General features: G+C 43.3%; 1 protein-coding gene across 1 annotated transcript in view; it reads right to left on the bottom strand.

The window, feature by feature from the left end:
* GXYLT2 (glucoside xylosyltransferase 2) overlaps nt 1-22,447 on the bottom strand; it is a 136,782-nt gene extending 114,335 nt beyond the window's left edge. Inside the window, exon 1 of the mRNA XM_087825139.1 lies at nt 22,173-22,447. Coding sequence (XP_087681265.1) covers nt 22,173-22,447 — 275 coding nt within the window. The remainder of the gene's footprint in view (nt 1-22,172) is intronic.
* Between the last annotated feature and the right edge of the window lie 3,626 nt (nt 22,448-26,073).

Genomic DNA, 26,073 nt, shown 5'->3' with positions numbered 1-26,073 from the left:
ATATATGTGATACATCACATAAACAAAATGAAGGACAAAAATCATATGATCATATCAATAGATGCAGAAAAAGCATTCGACAAAATCCAGAACCCATTTCTGATAAAAACTCTCAGCAAAGTGGGAATAGAGGGATCAGATCTCAACATAATAAAGGCCATATATGACAGACCTACAGTCGACATCATACTCAATGAGCAAAAACTAAAACCATTTCCATTAAAAACCGGAACAAGACAGGGATGTCCACTTTCACCCTCTTATTCAACATAGTACTGGAAGTCCTCGCCATAGCCATTAGACAGGAAGAAAACATAAAAGGTATCCAAATTGGAAAGGAGGAAGTAAAACTATCATTATTTGCAGATGACATGATATTGTACATAGAAAACCCTAAAGACTCCATCAAAGTACTATTAGATTTGATAAACGAATTTGGCAAGGTAGCTGGATACAAAATCAACATCCAGAAATCAATGGCATTCTTATACGCCAACAATGAACTTTCAGAGAGAGAAACTAAAAAAGTAATACCATTTACCATTGTAACTAAAAAAATAAGATACCTATGAATAAACTTAACCAAGGATGTAAAAGACCTGTATTCGGAAAACTACGTGACACTGAAAAAAGAAATAGAGGAAGATTTAAACAAATGGAAGAATACATCATGCTCATGGATTGAAAGAATTAGTATCATTAAAATGTCCATACTACCCAAAGCAATTTATAGATTCATAGCAATTCCTATTAAAATAGCAACAGCATATTTCACAGACCTAGAACAAACATTTTGAAAATTTATATGGAACCAAAAAAGACCCCGAATAGCTGCAGCCATCTTGAGAAAAAAGAACAGAGGGGAGGGGTCACATTACCAGACTTCAAACTGTATTACAAAGCCACTGTGATCAAAACGGCCTGGTATTGGTACAACAACAGGCATATAGATCAATGGAACAGAACAGAGACCCCAGAAATAGACCCACGACATTATGGTCAGTTAATATTTGACAAAGGAGGCAAGAGTTTCCAATGGATTAAAGACAGTCTCTTCAATAAGTGGTGCTGGGAAAATTGGACAGGTACATGCAAAAGAATGAAACTAGACCACCAACTTTCACCATACACAAAAATAAACTCAAAATGGATAAAAGACTTTAATGTAAGTCACGAAACCATAAAAATCCTGGAAGAAAACATGGGCAGTAAAGTCACAGACATCCCACGTAGTGGACTTTTCACTGATACATCTCCTGGGGCAAGAGAAACAAAGGAAAAAATAAACATATGGGACTACATCAGACTAAAAGCTTCTGCCCAGCAAAAGAAAATAGCCTCAAAATACAAAGGAACCCCAGGGTCTGGGAAAACATATTTGCCAAGGATGCACCTGATAAGGGGCTAATTTCCAAAGTGTAAAAGAACTCATATTACTCAGCAAGAGGAAGACAAACCACCCAATTAAGAAATGGGCAAAGGACCTGAATAGACACTTTTCCAAAGAGGACATACGGATGCCAAGAGACATGTGAAAAAATGCTCAAAGTCACTAATCATCAGAGAGATGAAAATTAAAACCACACTGAGGTCTCACCTCACACCTGTCAGAATGGCTCCATCAACAAATCACCAAGCGACTTGTGCTGGCGAGGGTGTGGGGAAAGGGGAACCTGGTGCACTGCCGGTGGGAATGCAGACTGGGGCAGCCACTGTGGAAAACAGTGTGGAGGTTCCTCGAAAAATTAAAAATGGAGCTGCCGTTTGACCCAGTGATTCCACTCCTAGGAATGTATCCTAAGAATCCTGAAACACTCATCAGAAAGAATATATGCACCCCGATGTTCACAGCAGCACAGTTTACAATAGCTAAGATCTGGAAACAGCCCAAGTGCCCATCAGGAGATGAGTGGGTAAAAAGCTGTGGGACATTCACACCATGGACACTACGCAGCTGTAAAGAAGAAGGACCTCGTACCCTTTGGGACAGTATGGAGGGACCTGGAGAGTATTATGCTGAGTGAAATAAGCCAGGCAGAGAAAGACAAATATCACATGATCTCACTTATACGTGGAATCTAAAGAACTTAATAAACTGATGAACAGAATAGATTCAATGACATGGAAGCATAGATGAGACTGATGAATGTCAGAGGGATGGAGGAGGGCGGGTGGGTGGAGGGGGAGAGAGTAACTGAAGAATTTATATGCAGATATGCACAACCGAAGGACACGGACAATGGTGGGGAGAGGGACTGGGGAGGGGCACGGGACAGGGTGCAATGGGTCATTGGGGAGAAAAAGGGACATGTGTAATATATTAAACAAACAAAAATAACAATAAATAAATAAATACCGAAAAACAAAAACTGGATATAACTTTGCTGTCCACACGCAGGACAATCATGAATGCATCGATGTGTTTAAGTGGAATACTACAAAGCAGTGAAAATGAACAAACCGGAATGTCACGTATCAACATAAGACCAAAAAGAAAACAGCAATTTGTAGAAGGATAGCCATGGAATATCATTTAAATGAAGCTTAAAAACAAGCAAAATAGCACTATATGTTGTTCACAGACATGTGGGAAAAGTAAACATGCATAAGAATGATAAACATCAAATGCAAGATAGTGGTTATCTCTGGGGACAGTTTTTATTTCCTAAGGTGAGTGCAGGCTACAGAGAAATTCATTATGTTATTATCTTTATTTTTTGTGTGCCCAAACTAATTGACATGTACTTTTTTCTAGTTAGGAAAAGCCTGCACTCGGCTGCACAGCAGGCCGCTTCTCTTCTGTTCAGGCGACAGAGATTGGGAGATGCGCCGCGCCACAAGCAGGGCTGGGCACCAGTCATTCCTGGTGATTGGTGACTGTTCTCCTGGTGGCAGTTCAAGTAACAGTAGTTGGAATTTAATGAGACCTTTGCTGCCCTGACTCTCACATTACATTAAAAATCTCAGGCTTCAGGTAATAAGCATTTGTGTTATGTGGTCACAATGAATAATCACGTTTAAGGTCACTGAAATATTGTGACTTTCACCAACTCCTACCAACACACTTAGCACTGGAGACTGCAAAGATCAAGGAAAGTCCAGCTACAAACCTAGGACTTAACCCCTTGAATCGTGAGTGGTGGGAATGGGTGATGGGAATTATAGCAGTGCTCTAATGGCTATGTTCTTATTTATACTTTATAAAAAAGGACTGAAGTGGACATTTGCTGTCCAGGAGTATTAAGGATATGTTGCTTAAGACTAGAGCTAATGGTCACCATCTAGCCACCACACCGGTAGAGCCTACCTGGGAGTCAACTGGACAAAGCAGAAAGCAAAGGCAAACGGTGGGGTGGCATTACTTGAGCACCTGGGTCCTGGTGCACCTGACCCTAAACTTGGACAGTTCATTTATTAAGACAATAAATTATCCTTTGCTTAAGTGAGTTTGAAACAACTTTACAACTTAGCAATCAAAAGTGTGTCCTAACATGCTTTTTAAAATGTTTCCTATCACCTTTGACTCACTCTGCCTCTCTCCTGTTCTTACTTTGAGCCGTCCTCTGAAATACTCATCGAATCCACTCCTTCCCTGTGGCTCACTCCTAGGGCCCTGATCCAAATCCTCACAATCGTCCAGTTTTGTAGCTGGAGAAGATACCAGATACCACCTAGTGCGGGATCCCCTACCTGGCTGTACATCATCATCATTGGAGGTGTTTCTTAACATGCAAACCCCCACCCACAGGGATTCTGATTCACGGGGCCTCAGGTGGGGCCCTGGAGCTTGGATATTAACACGCCTGCACTACAAGCACCCACATTCAGCCACAGCCAGGACTACCCGCCTGAGCTAACACCGCACCTCTCCTCTCTCCCGCGCTCTCCCCCAGACCCTCAGGAGCACCAGGTCGTCCTCGGCCTTTTCTCGGGTATTCTCCTCGCCTACTGCCTTAACGAAAACACGAAAACACGCTGCCTTGTGAGGGTGTCACCTCCTCGTGGAGGCTGCCCTTCCCCTCCAGCCCCAGGAGCCGCAGACAGCAGATGGGGCAGGTGTCCTCCTTGGTCTTCACTGTCACACCCAGACATGAAACACATCTTCAGAGTGAAGTCTGTGGGTGAAATTACCCCCCTTCTCCCTGTTCTGGTTGGCGTCCCTCTCAGCTTCCTGGTTAGTCCTCTCCATTCACCGAGTTTAGCTCCTCACTCATGCTCTTCCCTCCACCCCAGTTCCTGTCATTCTCGGGACTTCAACTCCTATTTAGAAGATGCCTCCAGCATCCTGGCCCTTCACGTCTGTGACCTCTAACCCACCCCCTTTCCTTTTTCCTGCGTGAGATGCCCAGGGTTGTGCTCATACCCTGGACCTTTGCACAAACGGTGTCCTCTACCTGAAACGTCCCCCCTGGGTTTTTACATGGCTGCCTCTTCTCTTCTGGACAGAAGAATGGTTTTCCTTGACAGCCTCGTCAAAGGAACACCCTCTCTTTTATTCTCTGTCATGGTCTTTGGTTATTTCTTTCCAAAAACTTGCCTCTGCTGGTGATTCCATAGTCTTTTATTGTAATTTACATCAAGTATACAACATTATATACAAGCAACATAATATAAACAAATAAAATGTCTATCTTTAGAAAGAAAATTAAAAAAAAAATGCACAATGTACATTTTCAATTAAAAATATAAATCTTGCACTAAACATGTGAAGGCCAATATATTTTTTCTTCTCTTGCATTATTTTCTTAGTCTACATCCCCCAGAAATGGAGTTACTGGGTGTATAGCTATTATTCTATCAAGAATGTAGTAATTTTGAGTTTCTGAGATTTACCCAAGAGTTCTCAGAAAACAGCAGACCATGAGAAAACAGAAAACATAACAAACACTACTCCAACCACCTCTGAGTTTCTTGTATGACAAAACCATGCGCTGAGATCTGAAACAGGGTGAACAAGCTTGCACGTGGCACACCGCCTCCACACTGTATGTGTCCCAAAGGGGGTGAGGCACAGCTTGTAGTTATCATTTAGACACTGCATCTAATGACACTGAGCTTCATAGTGAGACAGATATTCCATTTTCAGTTTTTTCAACGATGTCGACAAAAAAGTCTCAGCTTGGTGCTAATATGTTTTGAACACTTTCCCAATGTTGCCTAATCCTCTCTTTCAACTAAAAAGACAGCCGACTTAAGACATAGAAACTTCAGTAGGCAAGAGTTCCAAGTTAGAGATGAGCCGCATTGTTTAGTTTTTGATGGACAGTTCAGTGTTAGACTGACAGTTACCTCCTATTTACGTTATTGCTCACAATTTATGGCAGTGATATAAAATTTCTCCACTTAGCACAAAAGGAAATTAGAACCCTCAGACACTGCTGGTGGGATTGTACAATGATGCAGCCCACTTCGGAAACCAGGTCAGCAGCTCCTCAGAAGGCTAAATATAGAACCACCACGTAATCCAGCAATTTCACTCCTAGGCGTGTTCCCAAGAGAAATGAAAACATGTCCACACACAAAAAAAACTTTTACGCAAATGTTCATAGCAGCTTTATTCACAATAGTGAAAAGGTCAAGCCCAAATGTCCATCAACTGATGAATGAAAAAATAAAATGCGGTCCATCCATATAATGGAATACTATTTGGCCATAAAAAGGAATAAAGTACTGATACATACTACAAATGGATGAACCTTTAAAACAGTGAGCTGCGAACCTTGTGAAAATACAACAGACCACATATTGTATGATTCCATGTACATGAGAAGTCCAGAATTGGAAAATCCATTGAGACATAAAGCAGATTAGTGGTTACCAGGGGCTAAGGGAAGGGGCAATGGGGAGTGATTGCTTAGTGGGTACAGGGTTTACTTTTGGGGGTGATGACAATGTTCTGAAATTAGTGATGATGGTAACACAACTCTGAATGAACTAGAGGCCCCTGCATCGCGCCCCTTTACAGTGTATTTGAATTATGACAATAAAGCGGCTATTAGATAAAAATAAATAAATAATTAAATGCACTTAAGTTTATGGCAAGGATAGATTTAAAAATTTTTAAGTTAGCAATAGAAGTGTAGGCATATTATAAGAATGCTGGCACTGATGTGGAAAAGACTGAAGTTTGGTAAACGCTGCCCCAATTGTCCTGGCTCTAGCTCACCCCGCACAGAAATGAAAAATGAAATTCAGAATAACAGAGGCTGCTCAGAGGGAGGAGCAGCCTCACCACCTTCACACTGACCAGGACAAGGCGTCTCCTTAACTGCTTAAAATCTCGAGTGTCTGGCTTAGACTTCAGTTTCTGGAGTGTATACGTAATGAGTAGAACACTTATGTGTGGTGCTATTTACTTTGTAGCCTATTCCTGCAAAACACACTGAATTTTTAAAGTGAGTGACTAGTTCTCCTCTGGCCGCCTTTCTGCCATCTCACACTGCCGCTCGTATCAGTGCTTCTCCTTAACTGACCAGCGAGGTGAACTCGGGCAAGCCTGGCGCTGGGACGCGGGCTGGCAGGGAAGCTCGGCGGGACCACATTCTTTAAAGGACAGCCTCAGACAGTGCTGTTGGTAACCAGTTGTAACAGGGAAGGAAACGCAGAAATATTCTGGGAAACATGGCAGAAGATTAATTCTAACAAGCTGAACACACTCACCTTGGGGAAGAACATATTAGCAGGACCCCTCCCAGGCAGCACCCTTTACAAGACGAACCCTTAGCCATCTGAGCGTGGGGGCGGTCGCTCAGGAAGCAGAAACACCTTGGCAGGGCCCCGAGGAGAGCCCGGGGACGCGTGATTATATCTGTGTGAAGTGTGCGCAGCAAGAGGCACTAATGAAGTTCCCTTCAAAACATTTCCTCACTGAAGCTGTGAGGAGAGCCTTCGCTTAGAAACCCAGACGTTATGCTAAGGACTGTGCTAACAGTTAAATCACTTTCAATGACCCAGGGTTTGAAGTTAAATCAAATGTCATTAATCTTCCAAGATAGACAGAAAAGCTGACATTTTCACTGAAGTCATGATATTATATGAATGGTGTCAACATAGTCCAAAAAACTGCCACGGGGGTGCTTAATACAATTATTTGATGAGGGCATTCGGCTATGAATAGTATGTATTTAGCTTGGATCATAATATTTGAAGCATGGCTGTGCTCCCAAACGAAGTCTAGGTCTGAAACTAGTAAGGTGTTTAATGCCTCAGTGCACATGATTCTGTCTACGTGTGTGTGTGTGTGCGCGTGTGCGCTTTAGACACTGTACACAGACACGTGTTTTGTGAAGACTAAGCTGCAGAGCAAGGGTTCAAACCCAGGGGCCAGGCGTAAAAGCCTATGAACACTTCATCTGTCCTCAGGGCTTCTGGCTCAGTGATCCAAACACGGACTGGGTTTCAGCACCGAAGTCATGGCCTCAGGGTCACAACTCTCAGAGGAAACTCTCATCAACTCCCCTCCGGGAGCCACCCACTCACGTCAGCCGAGGCCGAGTGCAAGTGTTGATAATAATCCTCCCTTGAAAACTCTACAAACTGCTGCCTGGCCTAATTCTCATTTCATTTTTTCCTGACACAGGAGATTATATTTCTCCATCTTCCTCTCCTCTTCAAAGTAAAATGTTATTGAGGTTTAAAAATACGCACTAGCAGCGACAGTTTGAAGTACATGGCTGGTGACAGCGGAGACACGGGAGTGAGCGTCACACACCCTGCGACGGGCACCTCCTTTCCCAGAAGAGGGCATCACGTACCAGCGCAGGGGGAGGAAAACCACCTCCCAACTCAGGTCAGTGAGGGAGATTTATCTAACAGTGTCCACACTTTAGCTTGTTTTATAAGTTATACAGTTATGCACACATTTACCATAGGAAAGATTTAAAATACAGACAAGCAAAAAGGGGACACCCATAGTGCCAGTCCCATCACCACTGCTGACGTTGTGGTACACTGTGTAATCTTCCAGAGTTATACCCAACGCATATGCATGTGTATATACAAATGCGTAATATATCAAAAAAATTTTTTTAAAAGTATAATTTTTATAACCTTTATTCCCTTACATATATGAACAAGATACAAGTACAAAAAAGATTTTATCAAAGGAATGTTCTTCAAGGAATTCTAGAAAGCAACCCAACAGTTCAAATTTCAAGATTTGTTCCCAAGTACAGCATGAGGGTCAGCCACTGGCTCTAGAAGCACATGGACCTGGCTTCAAATTCTAGGTCTGCCATGGGCTGCTCCATCTTGGGCAAATGCTTTAACCACCTCTAACCCTCAGATCCCCAATATGTGAAATGGGCATATTGATTAGAGTGGACATGTGCTTTGAATTTTGGTGTTTCTTACTAGTATCCATTTCCTGAAATTTCAGGTAACAGCACCTTAGTTCTCTTTTTGGGAAACCATCCTTCTGTTCTCAGTCCTTGACTTGTGAAGGGCCTCAAACATGCTCTTCCCTAGGTATAGCCATGAGTGATTGGCTGTGCATGTGGTCCACACCAGGTCAATAGAGGCAGCCCCAGGCCTCTTGCTGAATTGTTTTTCCCTCAATATTACTAAAGGGGGGGTGGTACAAGCCCAGCTCTGCTAGAGCTACTACGGGGAGAAAACTCGTCTGAGAGCGTGGTCCACACAGAAGAAAGCAGAGCTAAAATACTAAGGCAAGATGGTTGAAATCCTGGATATACCTGTAATAGAGCATTATCTTCTTCGCACATTATGGTTTTACAAGCCAGGCAATCCCCTTTTATGCTTAAGTGATAGAAGTTGAGGAGCTGAGATTCTACCACCTACAGCCGAGAACTCTGACCTATCCAATGACAGTGCCGACCTCTCAGGTCATTATGAAGAACAAATGAAACGATGTGGCGATGAGCTGCAAGGGCACCCAGAGTAGCTTAAGTTGCCATTAAATATTAGTTGTCATCATCATTATTAAATACTAACTTGAAATATATCAGAAACCTTAATTTTTCTCTAAATATTTCATTTCCATGCCAGAAAACAGGCCAGGCAGAGCATCAAAAAGTACATTTAAGTATAAACGTCTTATTGCAAATCAGGTTTGAAGTTTTTGTACACTTTTTAAACTTTTCTAAAAGTTTTCTTCTGAAACACCAATTTCCATTGTGTTTCCAATGTCTCTTGTGTTTCTTCTAAAACACCAATTTCCAACAACCCACTCTCCCTGAGGGATAAAATCTGATTCCTGAACATTAAGGCTTGTTACTTTGGGGCTAGTGGTCATGCAACTAGGGTTTATGTAAATCTCACAAAATTGGAAGAGAAAACCAGAGCATTTTCAAACCCAAAAAGAGATGCAGGCCTCTGAACAGCAGTCTGTAGACAAAACTCTGCATTTTGGTTCCCCGAGAAACTTCCTAATTCCCACAAACTTCTTCACCCATCCTCCGCTTGTCTAAGCTGACAGGAGCGTGCCGCCCGTGAGCAGTCACCAAAGCTAGAGAGCCAGGCTTCCAGGTGTGAACCCTTACCGAACCTCAGCCCGACGCCCTGGTGGCCAGTGAGAAAGGCCCTCCCTCACTGCTCCTCCAGCTTTCACGGAGGATGCGGACATTGGGGTTGGCGTGCCACTTGTTTCATATGGAAGGTGGCTCTTGATTTCCTCAGGTCATAACACAAGAGCCTGCCTGAAGCAGCAGCTTAGCCTTAGGTAACATTTGCAGAGTTTCTTGTGTGGCACACACTGTGCCAGCATTTTACATTATTTCACTTAATTGGTGAACTCAGAGAAGACCAAAATGTGCTGAGGAAGACTAATGCAAAGCCACATGTCAAGTTAGTGAGGTCTAGTTACGATTCAGTTCCGGACTGACGAAGCAGCAGTGACGACAGCACTCGGCGCTAAGTGCTTCATGCACGTTTTATTACTTTACCGCGTTGGACGCGTTTCTCCACCATGAGAGCTGTATTTTGGATTATGTGTTCTCTCTTGTCTCCTACTTATGTGAAGCTTGGCTTCTAAAGTGCACCTTGATGACTTTCTACTACAAGATTTGTCTTTCGTATTGCTAAAAGAGGTCAAGAGGAGGTGGCACTGGTGGACATCAAAACATCACTTTCAAATGTACCCAAGTCACTCTTTACTGGAAGAAAATCATGGGGGGTCTCAAATAAGGCAGCAGGTCAAGAAACTCCCCTTTCCAGGGGCAGTTTTCAGAATTTCGTATCTAAAATAAATTAAGTACTGAGGATAATTTGGAGAGGAATGTAAAATGAATTCCATCTTCAACAAAAGTCTCTTACTTTCTATTTAAAAACATAAATAGTGGTAAAATATATACTACCTAAAATTTTGTCTCTTATTTTTTTCCCCTATTTTTAATTCTTCTATTACAATTGACATTCACTAGTATTTTATATTAGTTTCAAGGGTACAGCATAGTGGTTAGACATTTATATAATTTACAAAGAGATCTGCCCAATAAGTCTAGTGCCTACGGGACCCCACACAGTTATCACAATACTATTGACAGTGTCCCCTGTGCCGTACTTTACATCCCGACTATTCTGTAACTGCCAATCTGTACTTCTTAATCCAGTCCCCATTTTCACCCAGCCCCCCAACTCCCCTCCCATCTAGCAACCAACAGTTTGTTCTTTGTATCTGTGAGTCTCTTTCTGTTTGTTGGTTGTTCATTTATTTTGTTCTTTAGATTCCACATTAAGTAAAATCATACGGTATTTGTTTTCCTCTGTCTGATTTATTTCCCTGAGCATAATACCTTCTAGATACATCCACGTTGTGGCATAAGTGGCTGAGTAATACTCCATTTGAAGTCTTTGAATTTTTGGATTATTTGTTCTAGTTCTGTTAAAATGTCATTGGCATTTTTATAGGAATTGCATTGAATCTATAGATTGCTGTGGGTAGGGTGGAAATTTAATAATGTTAATTCTTCCTGTCCATGAGCATGTGCTTCCATTTAATTGTATCTTCAATGTCTTCCTTCAGGATCTTATAATTTTCTGAGTACAGATTTCTTATCTCCTTGTTTAAATTTATTCCTAGCCATTTCTTTTTATTTTTTAAGCCATTATAAGTGGGATTGTTTTCTTAGTTTCTCTTTCTGATAATTCATTATTGGTATATAAAAATGCAACTGATTTCTGAGTATTAATTTTGTATCCCGCTACTTTACTGAATTTGTTTATCAGTTCTAGTAGTTTTTATGGAGTTTTTAGGGTTCTCTATATACAGTATCATGTCATCTGCAAATATTGACAGTTTTACTTCCTCCTTTCCAATTTGGATCCTTTTATGTCTTCTTCCTGTCTGATGGCTGTGGTGAGGACTTCCAGTACTATGTTGAATAAGAGGGTGAAAGTGGACACCCCTGTCTTGTTCCTGACCTTAAAGAAAACACTTTGTTTTTGCCTGGTGAGTATGATGTTGGCTGTAGGTCTGTCATATGTGGTCTTTATTATGTTGAGGAATGATCCCTCTATTGCCACTCTGCTGAGAGTCTTTATCAGAAATGGGTGCTGTATTTTGTCAAATGTTTTTCCTGCATCTACTGATATGATCATGTGATTTTAATCCTTCATAGGTGTATCTATCATGTTAATTGAATTGTGGATATTGTGCCAACCCTGCATCCCAGGAATAAATTCTACTTGATCATGGTGTATGATCTTTTTCATGTATTGATGGATTAAGTTTGCTAATATTTCATAGAGGATTTTTCCATCTATGTTCATTGGGGATATTGACCTATAATTTTCTTTCTTTGTAATATCTTTATCTGGTTTTGGAATTAGAATATACTGGCCTCATAAAATGAGCTTGGGAGTCTTTTCTCCTCTTGAATTTTTTGGGTTAGTTTGGAAAGGATAGGTGTTAATTCTTCTTTGAATGTTTGGTAAAATTCACACATGAACCCCTCCAGTCCAGGGGTTTTTTTTTGCTGAGTTTTTTTTTTTATTTCTGCTTTGATTTCATTAGTTGTAATCAGTATGTTCAGATTTTCTGTTTCTTCTATATTCAGTTTTAAAAGATTGTATGATTACAAGAATTTATTCATTTCTTCCAGATTGTCCAATTTGTTAGCATATAGTTGATAATATTTTCTTAAAATGTTTTGTTTTCCTATAGTGTCAGTTGTTGCTTCTCCTATTTCTGATTTTATTTGTTTGTATCCTCTTGTTTTCTTGATGAGTCTGGTTAAAGGTTTATCTTTCTGAGAAACCAGCTCCTAGTTTCATTGACCTTTTGTATTGTTTTGTTAGACTCTATTTTGTTTATTTCTGCTCTGATCTTTATTATTTCTTTCCTTCTACTCACTTTGGGCTTTGTTTGTTGTTCTTCTTCTAGTATTTTAGGTGTAAAGTTAGATTGTTTATTTGAGATTTTTCTTGCTTCTTGAGGTTGGCCTGTATTGCTGTGAATTTCCCTCTTAGGACTGCTTTCACTGTGTCCTCCAGATTTTGGGTTGTTGTGTGTTCATTTGTCTCAAGGTAACATTTAATTTCTTTCTTGATCTCATTGCTAATCCATTCATTGTTTAAGGACATGTTATTTAGCCCCTATGTCCTGCGTTTTTTAGTTTCTTTCTCATAATTGATTTCTAGTTTCATACCATTATGGTTGGAAAAAATGCTTGACATAATTTCAACCTTCTTAAATTTACTGAGACTTGTTTTGTGTCCTAACATGTGGTCTACCCTATAAAGTGTTCTATGTGCACTTGAAAAGAATGTATATTCTGCCACTTTGGGCTGAAATGCTCTGAAAATATCAATTCAGTACATCTGGTCCGGTGAGTTGTTTAAGGCTACTGATTCCTTGTTGATTTTCTGGAAGATCTACCCATTGATGTCAATGGGGTGTTAAAATCCCCTACTATGACTGTATTACTATGAATCCCTTCCTTTATGTCCATCAGTATTTGTTCTGTATATTTAGGTGCTCCTGTGTTAGATGCACAAATGTTTACAAGGGTTATATCCTCTTTTTAAATAGATCCCTTTTTCATTATGTAGTGTCCTTCTTTCTCTCTTTATGATAGCCTTTATTTCAAAGACTGTTTTGTCTAAGTATTGCTACCCCAGCTTTTGTTTCCATTTGCATAAAATATCTTTTTCCATCCCTTTACCTTCAGTCTGTGTGTCTTTTGATCTGAGGTGGTCTCTGGTAGGCAGCATATATAAGGCTCTTGTTTTCTTATCTATTCAGCGAATTTGTGTTTTTTGATTAGAGCATTTAATCCATTTACATTTAAAGTGAATATTAAGAGGTGTAGTTACTGCCATTTCATTACTCATATCTATGTTCTATGTTTCCCTTCTTCTTCTTAAAGCAGGCCCTTTACCATTCTTATGATACCAGTTTGTTGGTGAACTCCTTTAGCTTTTTCTTGTCTGGGGTGCTTAAATGATAGCTTTGCTGCATGGAATAGTATTGGTTTTAGGTCTCTGCATTTCATCACTTTGAATGTTTTGTTCCAATCCCTTCTGGCCTAAAAAATTCCTGTTGAGAAACCAGCTGACAGTTTATGGGAGCTCATTTGTACATAACTCACTGACATTCTCTTGCTGCTTTTAAGGTTCTTTGTCTTTAACCTTTGGCATTTTAATTATGATGTGTCTGGGTGTGGGCCTTTTTGGGTTCCTCTTGCTAGAGACTCTCTGTGCTTCCTGGACTTGTAAGTCTATTTCCTTTGCCAGGTTAGGGAAGCTTTCTGTCATTATTCCAAGTAAGTTCTCAATCCCTTGACCTCTTTCTTCTCCTCCTGGTATCCCTATGATGCAAATGTTGTTATGCTTGATGTTGTCCCAGAGGTCCCTAAAAGTATCCTCATTTTTAAAATTCTTTTTTCTTTTTGCTGTTTCAATTGGGTATTTTCTGCTTCCAAATTGCTGATTTGATCCTCTGTTTCATCTTATCTGCTGTTGGTTCTTTCCAGCGTATTCTTCATTTTATTGTATTCTTCATTTTTAACTGGTTCTTTTTTAATGGTTTCTAAGTCCTCTTATGCTTACTTTTTATTGAAGTTCTCCCTAAATTCTTTGAGAATCCATAGCACCAGTTTTGAACTCTGCATCTGTTAGATTGCTTGGCTCCATTTCACTTAGTTCTTTTTCTGGAGCTTTTTCCTGGTCTTTCATTTGAGACCTGTTTCTTTGCTTCATTTTGGCTGCCTCTCTGTGTTTGTTTCTATTTAGTAACCAGACTTGCTATGCCCCCTAGTCTTAGGGTGGCCTTATTATATAGGTGTGCTACAGGGCCCCGTGTCACAGTCTCCCTGATCACCTGAGCCAGGGTACTCCAGGAGTGTCCTTTGTGTGTGTGTGCACCCACCTATTATAGTTGAGCCCTGACTGTTATAGACATGTCAGTACGTGGGACTGACCTCCAGGCCTACTAGCTGTGAGAACTGGGCCCAGCCATAGCATACAACCTACTGTGTGGGGCCTGACCCCAAGGAGCAGGATTAACCTCAGGGGGCTCTAGTACCTGCCAAGATCACCCTTTGGGTGTACTTCTTGTGGAGCTAATTGTATGGTTCTCTGTTGGGGTTTAAAATCAGCCACTGGGTGTGTTGATTCTGTGAACTCTTGGAAGTGGTCCCAGTGCAGGCTAAGGTCAGTTGTTGCCTGTGACCAGCCCAGGGCTACCTTATAGTGGCTCCAATGTAATCTGCAGTTGGTAGCTGCCTGTGCTGAACCCGGAGGCACATCAGAGAGGCCACGCTGAAAACCAAGGCCAGCTGCCACCAGTACCAGGCCTGGAGCCACTTAGTTAAAGGCACAGGGCACCCTGAGACCTGCCACTGCGTACCAGCTGCCTATAAGGCTCAGCCATTGAAAGAGCATCAGATGGTTCTTAAGTTGAGTGAGGAGGGGTCTCAAGGTGGGGGTGTGGTGTTCACTAGACTAATGCAGATTCAGATTTGACCATTGTAGGGAGGGCTCAACACAGGAAAGATGGCACCTGCCTGGAGCTGTGTGGAGAGGGCTCAACACAACTAACAGTGGCTGTCTGTCCCTCCAGCCCTGTCTGTCCCTCCAGCCCTTGCCTTGAAGCCACACAACTTGCCTCTCCCTGTATGTCTCTAGCGACTCCCAAGCCACTGTCCCACTGCTGGAGCCCAGGGTGAGTGCCTATGAGAGAGTGAGTCTGTGCACAAGCCCTTTAAGAGGACGCCTGCGTTGCCAGCAACTTTCTGTTTCAGCTGGACAGACAGAATTCCCACTGATTTTCACAGCCAGACGTTGTGGGGCTCCTCTTTCCCGTTCTGGTGTTCCAGCCTAGGGCACATACTGTGGGATTGAGATGCATCGCTCCTCAAGGGCAGCCTCTGAAGCTGAGATATCCCTCCAGATTCTCAGCTGCCATGTGTCAGTGTGGGGCCGGCCTGTTTCACGTCTCTGCCCCTCCTACCAGTCTTGATGTGGCTTCATGTCCTTAATTATATGACTTCTATTCAGCTAGTCTTTAGATGGTTCTCCAGATTGATTGCTCTATAATTTAGTTGTAATTTTGATGTGGTCAGCATTTATTTACTCCGCCATCTTGACTGGGAGTCTCTCTCATTTTCTTACAGTGAATTATAAACAAATGTGTTTTCAAATTTTCTTCCAAAGAATCTCACCTGTGAGTTTGTATGGGGATAAATGTCAATAAGGCTATTATTTACTGAACTTAATAAAGGTGCTAAAAGCAGGTGCTACATATCCAATTTAGTGAAGACTCTTTGGCAGTGAGTGAAGAAGCTCAATTCATTAAACCTAAAAAAAGAGTAGAACAGCCCAGCCAGCAAATGGCAGAGCTGGCCTTGGCAACAATGTCGGGCCCTGTCCCCCACCCCAGTCACTCAGCACTGCTTCTCATCTCCCCACACCACTCTGGGTTCACGTGATGCAGACTAGCTTTCTCCACATGGCAGAAACATGGCTGCAGTTCCTGAGTTTCATACCTTATAGTCTCAGCCACTAGACAGTTTGTCCTTATACTGTCTCTGACCTTGGGTGGTCTTGGCCTTATCCCTAACTCAAGGGGTGGACCTTGCTTGGTTTAAATCAATTAGTTGATCCTATCTCACCCCTCCACTCCTTTCCATTCCCTCCACCATGCTACAGGCATTTAAACAAACCAAGGCAAATTGGATGAGAGATAAGCAAGCTAGAATGATCCATGTAAGCAATAGATACATTAGTATGAACCCATGTTTAGTTTAACATAGATAGAGGTGGTTACATATGGATATATTTATAGATATGTACACATACATAGGTTAGTATAAACATATGTGTTTTGCTCTGTCAGCTGTGAGGAACTAAAAAAAAAGACAGCTTAATAGCAATAAGCATGCTGAGTGCCCAGATCTTGGTTTCTAATACCATTTTCCAACAAGAGAAATCAGGGCTCCTTGAAGAAATAGCTGATTCTGGGACTGGGGCAGGAGCATCCTGTAGCACTAGATAGTAAGGAAATGCTCAAAAAACAGAAATGAAAACAAAGAACAAAAACACATTGTTGGGCGTATGTTAAAGGAACATAGATACCAACTGAAACAAGCTCCTAACAGCCAAAACTGAAACAATTTCAGCAACAGAATAAAGTCATATTAGATTGTAATTCAAAGTATAAAATAAATATAAGTTCATACTGATACAATGACTGAAAAACTAAATGAGGGAAAAGAATTAAATATACCATGCAGAAGAATTTAAAATAACTTATACAGATACTCCATCCTCAAGGAGAGTGAGCTTAACTCCCCACTCCTTATGTGGAGAATTCTGACACCACCTCAGCTAGGTGACTAAGGCAGTATTAGCATCATAAATCATGCTGATAGTATATACACTTGATATGTGCTGAAAGTGGTACTTTGCCTCTATGTTTTCCTCCCAAAAATCCATAACTGCAGTATTATCATGAACAAAATATCAAACACATTCCAACTGTGGAGTACTCTACAAAGTATCTCGCAAGTGCTGGTCAGACTCTCAAGGTTATAGGCAAGGAAACTCGAGAAACGGCCACATCCAAGAGGAGCCTAAGGAAACGATTCAACTAACTGTGATGGGGTATCCTGGTTGGGATCCTGGCACAGAAGAACAACATTTGGTAAAAACTAAAGAAATCTGAATAAACTAAACATTAGTAATAATATCTTATATTAGTTAATTAATTATACCAAATGTATCATACTAGCGGAGGTTTTAATAGAGGAAACTGGGTGCAAGGCATTGGGAAACTCTCTACTGCTCTCTCAATTTTTCTATAAATCTTAAACTGTTCTAAAAATTAAAATCTATTAAAAAAATCCCTCTCTTTTAATGATATTACTATTAAAGATCGCCACTATTTTCCTAAAAGGTGTGGGACTGTTCTGAATATTGTTAGATAATATGTAATTTAGTAATGTAAGTGGAGTGTTAGCATACTGCTGGCACCAGGCAGATGCTGTATTCATGCACTAGTTCATGCAACAAATATTTATTGAGTACCTACTATGAGATCATCCCTGTTCTAGGTACCAGCAGTGCGTGAAGTGAACATGGAGAAGGGGGGAAAAGCAAATAAAATACAATGTTCATATAATAATGACTGCTATAAAAACATTCTAAATGGGAAAAAGGTAGAGAATGGCAGGGAAGGTTCTGCTTTTCTGGGACAGATGGGAAGACGCCTCTGAGGAGAAAACCTACACGGATCTGAAAGAAGTGAGGGAGCTAGAGACGCAAGGATTTGAGCAAAGAATATTCCAACACAGGAAACAAAAAAAATAGGGAGGTAGGAATGAGGTCAGTGTCTTTGAAGGCCAGTGTGGCTGAGCTGTAGTGAGTGAAGTAGGGAGTGCTTGGAGACAAGGTCAGGGAACTAAGTGGGGTTGAGATCAGGCAACAGCTTGAAGGCCATACTAAGAAATTAAATTTCATTCTCAGTGTGATTGGAAGCCTGTCACTGTAGGGCTTTAACCAAGAAAGATTACACAAATAACCTTAAATGTGTAAATGTGGTCTACACATTTAAGATTATTCCAGCACTGCATGGAAAATGAACTGTAGAGGGCGCCACACTGAAAATATGCAAACCAGACTGTGGGCTACCGCAGATGTCCAGGTGCAAAATGACGGTGTTTATGAGATTGGTGGTACCACGGAAGTGGTAGAAATGGTGAGAGAGGTAACACATTTTGAGATGGAACCGATAGGGCTTACTGATTGAGTCTGTGTACAGGCACTCAGGGGACTAATCAACAGAAATGAATGTGAACAGAATTCTCAGCACTCATAGGACACATCGTCATAGCTGGTACCCAAGGTCTAGAGATCTTTAATGTGTCCTGGGCCTGCCAGCTAATTGTAGGGTGGCCACAAACTTAGCAGTTAGCTATATAACATGATCCCTCTTCAGTGAGACCTCTATTCAGGCTGGAACCTCTGAGCAGACTTACCTCAGAGACCAAAGGAGCTGCAGGAAATGGTGTCTCAGGATGAGCAAGCACGTATGCTTCCTTCTACTGGGGCAGTAACAAGTATAACATGTTTCTGCTTCCCTCCCCTGCCTCCCCCCTAAAAAAATTCTGGGAGGGCAGCAACTCCATTCACTATTGTAGAATGAGTGTCTGGCCCAGAATATATGTGCAATAAACATCTGCTGAATGACTGTGGAATAAAAAGGCTCAGAGCACCACAGAACTTAGAAGTAGCCTAAGTCTCCCTTAGAAACCATATTTTAAGAGAAAACAGCACTACCCATGCCAACACGGAAGAAAAAGAATAAAGTGCAGAAGAGGGTTGAGGTTGAATAATCAATGATTTCTAGGCTAGAGCCAACACATGAGAAACAGTGATTTTGCAAAGGGCTGAACAACAGTCTCTGTTGGCATTTTGCAGCTAAACTTGATGATCTCATCACAGAATCACCAAATGTCAGAGCTGGAAGAGATCTTAGAAAACTTTGGATCAATTCACTCATTTTACAGATGAGGAAATTAAGATGAAATGTCTTGTGATTAGAACCCAATTCTCTGAACTCCAGATGCCAAATTCCTTTTTTAAACGGCATGGATTGGCAGTTATAGTAAACTTCCTTTCCCATATGTAGGCTCAGAGGGGAGTTTTCAGAAGCAAGCTGCAGAGATGGGCTTCTAAAGTCTAAAGTTTATTCCCAAGTTAAATTCTCCTTTTAAAATTCAGTTCTGTGAAAAACTGATCATCTCTCTTGATAAACCTGTCCTCTTATCTTTCAGTGAAAATGAGGCAGCCCACCACACTTCCCTTCTTGACGTGGCTGCCAGGAAGCTTAGAACTAAATTGAACACTTAATTCTCATAACAATAATGTCCTCAGTTTTTAACAAACAGTACTTATTTCCCCCTCCTCTTTATGTCTTTTCATTTTTTATAACTATTTCAATGGCTTTATTGTATATGTGTTTTTTACTGTAAGTCATCTCAAATTCCTTTTGGAAGTCAGCCAGGTATAAATCACCAATAAACCAAAATAAAAAGATTTGATTTCTCCTGTGTATTGGAGCTGCCGCTATGTGTGGTGTCTTTTCTCAGATCCCACCCTTGACCTAAAACTTCAGGCCTTACCTCCTGACTTTATATTTATAGAGAGGAGAGGCCACCACAGGACAGACTGCATACAAATCACTAATTATAAAATTGCAGGGTCTGCCTGCTAACTAGGCAAGTCCCGGGAAACGTCTCTGAAATTAAAACAAGATGTGGAAGAAGAGTGCTCTGTTTCCTGCGCTGACGTGGCAGAGTCTCGCTGACAGCAGTGTGCTAGGGGAGGCAAGGCGGCCAGGTCCACGGTGGGGCAGCAGGTGGTAAGCTGTGTCACATCCAACTCCAAATTTTTGCTGGCTACTCCCCCAGGCCTCAGAAATGAGATCCCATAGCCTTCATCTCTTCTGGATTCTAGCCAAGTAAAGAGATTAAAGCACTCATTTTCTGAAAACATGAGGCTTTTTTTTCCCCTCCCTAAAATAAAATTCCTCCCAAACCACAAAAATTTAACCCAGGCAGGATTAGAAATGCAATAAAGGAGTCCATACAGAGATTCTTCCTCCTGCTCCTTTCCTGCTACAGAGTCTTCTGTCCCCATTTCCGTCTAGGTAGCAAAAGGAACATTAATAAGTTCCAGAAAATGTCAACCTCTCCAAAGGGCACTGGACTTTCATGTTTATGCATTTGAGCTTGAGACTTCCTGTGGCTCATTTATTTTTCGTTCTTCCCTGAGTTTTTAAATTTTGTCCTTTATTCCTATGGTGTTGGCCACAATTTTCATGATCATCTAAGAGACAGGCTCAGAAGAAAAATGGCTTCCAGAGGCTGTTACTTATGGAAGCAGACCTTCCCTAAAACATCCATTTAGATTCTGTTCATGATCTCTTCCTAGTCAGAGCCAATTTGTTCAGACAGACAAAAAAAATGCTGCCCCAACATTCCCAAAACCTTGAAGAATGAGACAGTTGCAAAAATCTATAAAGTTTCTTTAAAAAAAATCTCAGAAAACCTGGCTGGTGTGGCTCAGTGGTTGAGCATCGACATACGATCCAGGAGATCAAGGTTCAATTCCTGGTTGGGGCACATGCCTGGATTTTGGGCTCGATCCCCAGTGTGGGGCGTGCAGGAGGCAGCCGATCAATGACTCTCTCATCACTGATGTTTCTATCTCTCTCTGAAATCAATAAGGATATATATTTTTTTAATCTCAGAAAAATTATAAAATGCGGGCAAGACTAGTATATGACATCAGCATACATGTAAGAGCTCGACCTGGGCCCTCTGTCAGGCGGCCAGTCTTTGGTAAGGCGGCTGCTGGGCCTTTATTCTTCTGTACCACATGCTATCTATGAACCTCGGATAAAATGCTAAACTCTGTGCGTTACCTTCCTCATCCGTAAAACAGTAATAATATTAGTGCTTACTTCACAGAGCAGGCTCTCAAACGTTGGTGTGCATTAGAAACAATGAGAGGGTTTGTTAAAACACAGGTTACTGACCTCCCCCCCACGGTCTCTGAGACGGTGGGTCTAGGAAGGTGCCTGAGAATCTTCATTTCTAAGAAGGCCCCAAGTGGCACTAGGGCTGCTGGTTAAAGGCCACACATTGAGAACCACTATCTAGGGTTATGGGGGAGATGGCATAGTTAATATACATAAACTGTTAACCATGACTAGTTTTATGTACTGCTGTTTAGCACTGTGCCTGGTTAGCTATGTTAAACGGTGTCAGTTATTATCTTGCAAGTTGTCCGTCAACTTACAAATCATAGTAAACTTGTAATAGGACCATAATATAACCCATTATAAGAAACCTCAGTATAGAGGAGTGAAAATCCTGTTAAGTTCCTAACAGAAATATCCTTATTATAAAGCGCACATACATTCATGAGGGGTTTTAAGTGGTTCTAAGTACTTAAAAACGATTTTGTAGATCACTGGGGTTCCCTCCTAAAAATAAATGTTGTCAGAACCCAGCTGTACATTTATTGAGGCAGAAGAGCTGACAGAGCTACTGCCTGAGGTTTCGTTTCCCTTAGTTACAGTGAAAGCGCCCAAACTCACTTAGTTATTCTGGTCCAAAAGGATTCAGCTCACTCCAAGTAATCCAGGAGCCCACAGGGCGGACCCCGCACAGGCGCCCGGACACGTCTACAGCTCGAAAGGGCCCGGAAGCCGCGGGGCTGCAGGACGCGGGTCCCTGCCGGGCTCTCGGCCCGGGCGCGGGCGACGCGCGGGGGAGCCGCGGGCCGCGCGGGACCCCACGCGCCCAGGGCCGGAGGCTTTCCCCGGGGCCGGCCCCCCGCGGGGCGCCCGAGGGTAAGGCCCCCCCCAGCGCGGCGCGGGCGCCCCAGGCCCCGCGTCCTCGGCGACCCCGCCCGCGCGGCGCTCGGCCCGCGCGTCCGAGCCCACCCCGCGGGAAGCGGGCGCCCCGGGAAGCGCTCTGGCCTCGCGGCGGCTCCTGGAAAACTCAACAAAGGGCACGTTGCCCCGAGCGCAAGGGGACGCCGCGCCTCGACGGGTTAAAAACCGACACACGACCCGGTCCGACGCTCCTCGGAAAACTGCTCGTGGTCCCGCCGCGAGGCCCGGACTGCGGAGGGCGGCCCGCGGGCGCCGCCTGGTCCCCCGCCCGGACCCCGGGGCGGGGCAGGGACGCGGCCGCGCGACTCACCTCGCCGGCTCCTCCAGGCTCCGCGCGCCCGGGCGGCCGGCGCGGGGAAGCGGACGCTGCGGCCCGCGCCTCGGGGCGCCTCGGCCGGCCCGGGGGAGGGCGTCCCGGCCCGCGGGGCGCGCGGGGGCCGGCGCGGGAGGGCGCTGCGGGGCGCGCGCGGGGCGCGCGGGGGGCGCCGGGGGCTCGGCGCGGCCGGCGAGCAGGGCCAGCAGCGCGAGCAGCAGCGCCGACAGCGCGAGCAGCAGCAGCACGGCCGCCCTGCTGCGGAGCCTCATGGTGCGGGGCGGCGGCGGCCCCTCTGCGCATCGCGGCGCCCGGCGGCCGGACTGGGGCAGCGGCGCGGCGGCCGCCTCCTCCACCGCCCGCGGACTGGGGTCCGGGCGGCCGGCGCGGGCGGCGGGGGAGGCGCTGGGAGGGGGGAGGCGCGAGCCCCGCTGAAGGAGGAGCGACCCGCGCCTACCGTACTGTGTGGAGTAGCTGCCCGCCCGCAGCCTCAACACGCTCCGGCTGCAGGTAGCGCAGCCTCAGAGCCTCTCACTTCCTCACGCACGCACTATCCATCCATTCATCATCCATCCATCATCCATCCATCCATCCATCCATCATCCATCCATCCATCCATCCATCCATCCATCCATCATCCATCCATCCATCATCCATCCATCCATCCATCCATCCATCCATCATCCATCCATCCATCATCCATCCATCATCCATCCATCCATCATCCATCCATCCATCCATCCATCATCCATCCATCCATCCATCCATCATCCATCCATCCATCCATCCATCCATCCATCATCCATCCATCCATCATCCATCCATCCATCCATCCATGCATCATCCATCATCCACCCATCTATCCATCATCCATCCATCCATCATCCATCCATTCATCCATCCATGCATCCATCCATCCATCCGTCATCCATCCATCATCCATCTATCATCCATCCATCCATCCATCCATCCATCATCCATCCATCCATCCATCCATCCATCCATCCATCCATCATCCATCCATCCATCCATCCATCCATCCATCCATCCATCATCCATCCATCCATCATCCATCCATCCATCCATCCATCCATCCATCATCCATCCATCCATCCATCCATCCATCATCCATCCATCCATCATCCATCCATCCATCCATCCATGCATCATCCATCATCCATCCATCCATCCATCATCCATCCATCCATCATCCATCCATTCATCCATCCATGCATCCATCCATCCATCCGTCATCCATCCATCATCCATCTATCATCCATCCATCCATCCATCCATCCATCCATCCATCCATCCATCATCCATCCCGTCTTATCCCCATTCCCTCCCTACTTTCTCATTCACTCACTCACTCACCAGCTCATTGCCACCCAGTCTTCCATCTGATTCCCTAATTATTCCATGCATTTTCCCTGTTACCAGGTTCTGTTCACCTACCCAAGCACTAATGTATCTATCCATACATCAACCAGGCACGGACATCTCTATCCTGTTTGCCCAGTGCAAGGCCTGACACTTGATGGATATCTGTTGGATAAAATCAATTCAGATCCATGTTGTCTAAAGAATTTACAAAATCAATTTCAAAGTCTGGGTTTGAAATCTGACTTTGCTGCTTTCTTGGTGATGCTGAGCAAATTGCACAATTTTCCTGAGCTTTAACTTCCCTATATGCAAATGGGATTGATGATACTGCTTTACATAGAAGCATTTTGTAGGCATTAAATTAAATTATGCATTCAAAGAAACTAGCACAGTGCCTGGTTATAGGTGCCCAATAAAAGCTCTGTGGTAGTTAGCATAATAAAATATAGCTTATCATATATATACATAAATGCAAATGTCATTTTTTCTGACATAGATTTGAGATAGAGTGATAACTTCACAACCAAGTGGAGGAATGGATTCTTCTGAGACTTTAACAGCCACAGGTGACCAGATCAAGGTTCCCGAATGCCTCAACTAATGTGCTAGGGCATCCTCAGTCACAAGTCTGTTAGAATACATCACCTTATCATTCATCATGAATCAAAAGCCAGCATTCTATTGACTGTCCTTCTAGCATGGCAACAGGACAAGGAACACCAGTTATCAAATATTTCTGAGTTTCTACAAGATTCCATGTTGCCATGTAAATCACCTAAAATTCAATTAAATTCTGAACTCTTCTCATATTAGCATTAAATTTTAATTCTTTGAGAATTCATTGTATTTAAAATTCTAGGAATGAGAATATATAAACACCTGGAACCTCCTGCCCAACAGGAACCTAGGAAATGGCAGCATGTAAACAAAAAACCATGGATCAGTTCTTAACCAGTGGGAGCGAGGTGCCTTCCCAAGGAGCTCTGGAATTACGGAAAGGATGTTTTGGGTTGTCACAATGACTGGCACATTCTACTGGTGCATGCTAAACCTTCCACAATGCTCAGGACACTCCAACACACACAAACACAAAAACCCATCCTGGGCCAAATGCCAGTGTGGGACCCTGTTGAGAAACACAGGGCTAAGTCCTGAGGTTTAGCCTTTCAGGGTTAGAAATGGCTGCTGTTATGTTGGTATGTAGTGCAGTTAAGTTAGAATTCCTGGATCTGTTTTACCACCACCCCTCTTCCTCAAGGTGACATTTGCAGCAAGGATAAAATAAGGCAAAGTGACAATTAGTAGCTAGGGTTTTAGTCTCAAACACAAAAGTAGAGCTTAGAACTAGGCTTGGAACTAGGTTTTCTTAAAACCTGCTAAAGCAGTAGGAAAGGCCTGATTTACCTCCTTTCCCTGAGTCCAAACCCAAGTTTTAGATTTTACTGCTCTGATTGGTAGAAAAGTACAACATCCAATGTCATGGGAAAAGGGTCCAGATATCATATCTATGGCTCACCCAATTTCTCACTTGGATGTCTGATACACCAAGTACTTGTTTATTTGCCCCCTTGCCCCATTAATCTATTTGTCCCCCTGGAATTTTAACATGTGTACATAATCAGTTGCTTAAGCCAGAAATTAAATTGGAACTGTCCTTGGTTTCTCTGTTTTCCTCACCTTCTGTATTATCTACTGTTGCATAACACACTGCCCCAGAATTTGGTAACTTAAGGTAGCACATATACACTCATCATTACCAAGGGTCAAGAATCCTGCACAGTTTTGCCCTGTCCTCTGTTTTTCACTGGTTCTCACAAAGCTGTAACCAAAGTGTTGGCCCAGGTGTGTAGTGTCATCTGAAGGCTCCAACTGGGGAAGGAGCCACCTCTAAGCTCACTCACATGGTTGTTGGCAGGATCTGGTTTCTTTCAGGTCATTGGACTGAGAGTCTCGGTTGCCTGCTCTGTTGGCCAGCGGCTGCCCTCAGTTCCTTGCCAGGTGCTGTCTCTATCAGAGGAAGCACCTGGGAGTAAGCCAGGAAGAGAATGGCAGCGATGTGGAAGGACCAGTCTTTTACAGCCTATTTTCGAAAGTGACATCCCATCACTTTGCCAGTTCTACTTGTTAAAAGAAGTCATTAAATCCAGCCCACACTCAAGGAGGGAGGATTACACAGGGGCTTGAATCCCAAGAGGAAGGATTATTATGAGTCATTTTAGAAGGCTGCCTCTCCCATCTAGAATATCCAGAGAATCAGCAAGTTCTGTCACTCCACCTCCAAAACAGAACTGGCATTTACCCACTTCTTTCCTAAATTCTTAGTAGTGATAGCTTAACAAAGCCAAACCTTGCTCAATTCCTAATGGCCTCATTCCCTTCGTAGTTTATGTAAATCTTCCCCACTCCCATCTCCACCCCCTACCACTCTGAGTTTATGATGTGGCTGTTGTATGACCTAGAAATGACAGCAAATACCTTCTAATTGACCTCCTTCCTTCTTCCCATGCCTTCTTTC

The sequence above is a fragment of the Miniopterus natalensis genome, chromosome 15, assembly GCF_054644295.1.
Source record: "Miniopterus natalensis isolate mMinNat1 chromosome 15, mMinNat1.hap1, whole genome shotgun sequence".
NCBI classification, from domain to species: Eukaryota; Metazoa; Chordata; class Mammalia; order Chiroptera; family Miniopteridae; genus Miniopterus; species Miniopterus natalensis.
The sequence above is the reverse complement of the archived record's forward strand: the minus strand, read 5'-3'. Positions and strand labels throughout refer to the sequence as shown.